This window comes from Phasianus colchicus, chromosome 3, assembly GCF_987193195.1.
Source record: "Phasianus colchicus chromosome 3, bPhaCol1.hap1.1, whole genome shotgun sequence".
Taxonomy (NCBI): domain Eukaryota; kingdom Metazoa; phylum Chordata; class Aves; order Galliformes; family Phasianidae; genus Phasianus; species Phasianus colchicus.
Window position 1 is genome coordinate 70,780,707 of NC_143438.1, and position 6,000 is coordinate 70,786,706.

The 6,000-nt window shown below is 36.6% G+C and overlaps 1 protein-coding gene across 6 annotated transcripts in view; it reads left to right on the forward strand.

The window, feature by feature from the left end:
• Positions 1–3,467, forward strand: part of SLC26A7 (solute carrier family 26 member 7) — an 86,302-nt gene extending 82,835 nt beyond the window's left edge. For 5 of the 6 annotated variants that reach the window (XM_090137794.1, XM_090137793.1, XM_031590983.2 and 2 more), the window contains one exon: positions 256–3,465. In XM_090137794.1, the coding sequence (XP_089993920.1) occupies positions 256–291 (36 nt within the window). In that variant the 3' untranslated portion in view covers positions 292–3,465. Of the gene's footprint in view, positions 1–255 lie in introns of all 6 variants that reach the window. The other variant, XM_090137795.1, reaches the window with a different exon arrangement.
• The last annotated feature ends 2,533 nt before the right edge of the window (positions 3,468–6,000 follow it).

A 6,000-nucleotide genomic window follows, 5' to 3' on the forward strand; every position in this document is an offset into this window, starting at 1 on the left:
CCTTTGCATCTTTGCTGCATTCAGGAAGACAAGGATACTCTTATGTACATCCAAGGTCAATATCGAGCCATATTCATTTTTAAGTTGATAAGAGACATATCTTTTGCTTTGTACCATTCATCCTCATAAATAACTTTTTGATTTGCAAGACTTCTTAATGGTGGCAATTTCAAGCTAGCACTGTTTCATCGGCAAATTTTCTTGATATTCTACGAAAACATTGTAATAATTTGTTTTCTGTTTCTCACAATTTAGAAATACAGCAAGTTCACCGAACAGAGTGAAGTGTGATGTCAACCCATCCAATGTGGATAGTTTGACCGGCTCATATGCAGAATGAACTACACCACGGTTTCTTGTTAGCTTTTTTTTTTTTTCTCCAGGAGATATCATAGATGCTATTTTATATGCCATTTATGTTTAGTGCACTCAGTAATGACAGATCTGCCATTCAGAACATTCCGCTGCCATCTCTCAGAGATTGTTCCTATAGTTGATCTACAGTGGTTTTTATAATACTCTTATACACATTTAGAGACAAATTATTAGAAAGCAGATGTGGGGTACTGACTGTGTTTAACAGTGAGATATATTCTTTTAGATATCTTCTATTATAACATTAGTTGTAATATGCATCCGTAGTTTTGTGCATGGAATAATGAGACATTAGGATTTCTTAAAAGCACAATGTTATAATTGATACATTATATTTGGAAAAGCCATATACCAATGCATACTTTGTTTCTGGTGGAGTTATTTACCCTTTTTGTTGTTCAAGACAGCTATTTACAGTAACAGCATCACAACACAGCTAACATATCCTTGAATTTTTCGTACATGGTTACTGTAGGATTTTTTATGCCTGCCAAGGTCAGTGGGAGCACCATTTGTTGAAAGAAGGCAGATGTATGTTGGTAGGATTGTCTCCCTCTCTAGTAGATGCTGTGAGTTATTATAACGGTTTGCTATATTTTCAGTGCCATGGGTATTCTTTAGCTTAGATTAAAGAGGAAAAACTGGTCATATTTTTTCAAAACTTTTTCTTGTTTTCAGCACAGTCATCTGCATTTCCAGCTTGAGCTGTTGTTTGGTCAGTGCTGGAATTTGATCATGTAAGAAGTAAGTTTTATTTGTTGCCCAAAGTGCATTCATGTCAGATGAAGTAGTAGTGCAAATGTCTTTGACAGGTTATAACATGCAATAACATTTAATTATTAAATTCTTCAGACAGTCTTAGTGATTTATGAACACTTCAGACACTATTTATATTGCACTTTCATTGTAGAAGAATCAACTGTATGTCAGAGCTGAATGGAGAACTCTCCTTAACACAAGCTGAATAAATGAATAAAAGTCTTCTTTTCTATTAAGTTCAGTATTTATTCTTTGACAATTATATGCATTTTCTGAAAATTTAGAGATATGTTGGTTAAAACATGGTCTTTAGAAAAGAAAACACCTACCATGAGACCTTCAATTTTGTTCTGAATAATCTTGTTAACAGTAATACAGATGCTGTTAAAATTATTTGTACTGTCAGTGCTTGATGAAATCCTTGGCAACTCTGCATCAAATTAAAATTTTTTTACTGCTAATCAAAATGGTTTCCATTTTCCCCAGTGTTCAATAGAAATAACTTTTCTACAGCTGGATTTTAGTATCAATTTCAACCTAATACAGAGTTTAGTAACTTCAACACTCTTCTGTATAGACTGTCCACTAGCTTCCCTCAAGTTCATCAGCAAATATTAGTCTGTATATAGGTAGGAGTGTATCCCAAACTTCCCATTAATTACTCTATGTATGGCCTCAAGTTGCACCAGGGGAGATTCAGGCTGGATGTTAGGAAATACTGCTTTTCTGTAAGAGTGTTCAGGTGCTGGAATGGGCTGCCCAGGGAGGTGGTGGAGTCACCAACCCTGGAGGTGTTCAAGCAACATCTAGAGATTGTGTTGAGGAACATGGTTTAGTAGAGCTGTTGGTGATAGGTGGATGGTTGGACTGGATGATCTTGGAGGTCTTTTCCAACTTTGCTGATTCTGTGATTCTATGTTTGTTCTTCTGAGTCAGGAGGGCAAGTGAGCCAAACACACCCTGCAGCAAAGAGACTGCACAAAGCAGTTAGCATTAAATGCCCAGGTATCATTCTGAAAACTAAGATGAGTCATAGCCAGTAAGAATAAGGGAGTGTTGTTATTCTGCTCTCTTGAGGCAGACATTCATCTTTGTACATTCTGGCTTTATTTACCTAAGTAACCACAGGGACAATTCAGATGAATGCAAAGTTTCATTAATTGTACTTGCATGCCTAAGACTGAGCAGCATTACAAGAGCCTAGTCTTGACAAGTGCTGAGCTCCCTTGCTTCCTGTTTGTTTTGAAGGTTTGAGAGGCTTGAGGAGGTATCTCCTCTCCTAGCATGCTGTTCTGCATGGTTTCACCTAGTGAAGCCAACAGGAGCTCTGGGCAGTAAGCAATTCTGAAAGAGTAGGTATTCATTCTGCCTCATGAATGTGTACACAATACTCAGATTTTATATTCCTTAATTCAAAGGGTATGAATCATCTACATTATGAAAATCCATGTTTCAGTGTTGCAAATTTTGGTATGTTCTGCACTTTATAGGAAAACATTCCAATATTATTTTCAAGAGATGCTCAATACCTTCATTGATTTCATTTGCTTGATGTGTTCAGGAATTTTCAGATATTTTTAGGAATTAATTCTAAATGCTAGATATTATATAATGTGAATTAAGAGTTTTCCCTCAAAATTTAAGATGTATTAATTGAGGTATGTTAAAATGGGGATCTGATCATATGCTTCCTGCAGAATTTGTTTCACACATTCCAAAACAAAGCAATCAATGAGGAAAAAAAATTGAGTGCAAACTGATGTAAAGAAATGAACATAGTGACAATTACAAATTAGGCATAAAATATGTAATAAGGAAAAGACTGTTAACATTATATTTATGCAAATTAAATGTTTCTAATTCTCATCATATGTCTTTCTTTTTAAAGGTTATTTGCCCTGATTCTATGATTCAAGTGTCACAAGGTCTGATTTTAGCTGCTTTGACATAATTTATTTGACAGCTCTGTGTGCCATAAATATATAATGTAACGAGGAAAGGTATCTGCACTGTTGAATGAAAACATTAATGCGTCAATACTGTGTGTGAATACTGTTTGACATTTACTGGTTACAAAAATAAAATACACAGTATGCCTTGAAAATATGGCACTCCTATTTTTGGAAGAGATTTTCTTTGTCTACAGAAAGTAGCATCTCATAAATAAATGAACGAGTGCACTTCCAGAGTGGATGCTAAATGGTGCTTTCATCATGAAGATGGATTTTCAGTAAAGATCACATAATCTGCATGTTTCCATATGTTTTACAATGCTTTTGATTTATTTTTTTTCATGTTTCAGTGTTGAGTATTAGCATACACTGCAATAAATTTACATGGAAATAAACTGCAATATGAGACAATTCACATGTGGAAAGAGGAAACCATCCTCGTTATTACAATACTTAGCAGCTTTTTTTTTTTTTTTTTAAATCACATTTTTTACTAACCAATCTGTAATGAGATATGTTGTTTTCTTGAGACTCAAAAGGTATTAAATGCATTAGGTCGTAAGAATGAATCATAGAATCATAGAAAGGCCTGGGTTGAAAAGGACCACAAAGATCATCTATTTTCAACCCCCCTGCTATGTGCAGGGTCACCAAACACCAGACCAGGCTGCCCAGAGCCACATCCAGCCTGGCCTTGAATGCCTGCAGGGATGGGGCATCCACAACCTCCTTGGGCAACCTGTTCCAGTGCGTCACCACCCTCTGTGTGAATGTGTGAATGAGAGAAGTTACATTATATTCAGAAGTTTGGCTAGCTTACATTTCTTAGTATAATATCTAACCAACATTCTTATCTCCATGAGAGGTATAGAAATCTCAGACCAATATTCCCAATATTTCTTCTATGTATATACTGCTATTTGAGAGTCTTTTGCATCTACAGATGGTGCACACGGATGGTATATAGAAGTCGGTGGCTTACCCCACTACTGGGGAAATTATGGGTAAATCCTTTCACATCCCTAATAACTGTGATGGCATTAATGAAAAAGAGACTGACATTCCCTAATAAATTTGGTCTTGAAAGTAGCAGCCTAATTTTTCATGCCTGGAAATTTATGAAATTATTTGCCCCTACCAAAATTAATGCATCGTCCATTTTTGACTTTACACTGATTTGCAAAGCATAAATGACTTTCAGAGCCACAAATTCATACAGGCTATTTTCTAGAGCTCCACTACTCAAAGGCACCCACAAAATGGTGAGGAAACAACTCTGGGGTGAGATGGCTGAGTAAAACCAGTCTTTTTGTTCCCAGAACTGGTATTGAAGTTCAAGATCATTTCTCACCAGGGTCTTGAGAGGTTGATTCAGGAGCAGCTCCTCCCCTAAGAGGAATCTTCTGGCTCCATGACACTTCTGAAAAGCATGACATGCAGAAGCAGATAAATGGATATCTGTAATTTTTTCCTAATGTACTTTCCAGTAGTAAAAAGCCCTTTCATGCTGGGAACCTTCAGGTGAATAAAGACTGAGAAGAACTGAGGGAGCAAATCATACTGCTGCATGGGTGGTTGTAAATGCCTGTATTGTCCCTCTGACAGACCTGGTGATTGTAAATGCTTTGTATCCCCACTGTGCTTTAAAAATGCAACCAGAACTTAAGAATTCCATAAAACTCCACAATGATGAATTAAACTGCACCCTGAACATTCACCTAAATCCCACTGTCTCCCAGTAACTGTACATAGTCTTATATTCCGTGTGAGAAAGAGTTTGATCCTTAACTGTTACTAGCAGTTGTGAAATTTTGGAGATCACTGTTTTTGCACATTTTTTGCTTTGTTGAGTAAATCATATAAACAAAGCCATGATCAAATAAGCTGACACCTGTAGACCCTGTGATATGGTTAAAAATGTTTGTTGCTCATCAGTTCAGGACAAAAGGTCTCTGTTAGTCCATAAAGTGCCAGGAGCACTACAGAATGACACATAACAGCTCTCATTTGGTTACAGATTTGGGCAATTTGTTGCTTCTGAGGAGACTGAACTAGCAAACTGGTAGAAAGAGTGTAAGTTTTTAGAAACATGAGGAGACAGGAAAGGACCTGTTCCATCAGAGAGTTGCTTTTTGTGTGTGTGTGTCATCTGATGATCTTATTTTATGATCTTAGAGAATGATCTTTAAATTAAACTCATGACTGCTTGGGACTTGATTTGCTTTCTCAAACATTTGAAGTCTGAACAGGCTATAGTAATTTATAGCAACAATTCATCTGTGGTAGACTAAAGGTGGAGAGAGTGTTGAGAAATGGGAATCAGTATTACCCAAGCAGCAGGCATATAGCTCCATGCTGGCAAACTTCACACACCTCCTCTTGCTATCACTTGTCCTCTTGCTGATTTGGTCTTCCACAAGTACAGGCTTTCATACATACTTGCTCCTTGATCTTATTCCATCTGTAAATTTCTGGGCATCCTATGATAAGGGAAAAAGTACAATGTTTACTTAATCCCATGCTTTTGAGGAGGACTGTCTGCATATATCACGTATCAGATGCCAAACATCACGCTTCCCTTAGGGTCCATCTCAACTGGATCATCAGTAGTCACTGCAGTAATTAGCTGTAATGTCTTCAGCTGATTTTCCATTCTGCTTGTGTGAACCTGCTGTCTCTACATCTCTATTACTAAAGGCCTCTTCTAATATGTTTCAAAATAATATAATGACATTTCCTATCCAATAAAATTTGGTAGTCACAGTACCAGAATTGTCAGTATATTGTCAGTGTAGTACTGAAGTACAAGCTAATAATTTCAAACATGCTTTGCATTTGCTTTCAGGTTCCTTTTTCTCTTTGTCTGCAACTCCTTTTAAATTTTGAAATTTCATTCTGTTTTAGCTTGGTTCCT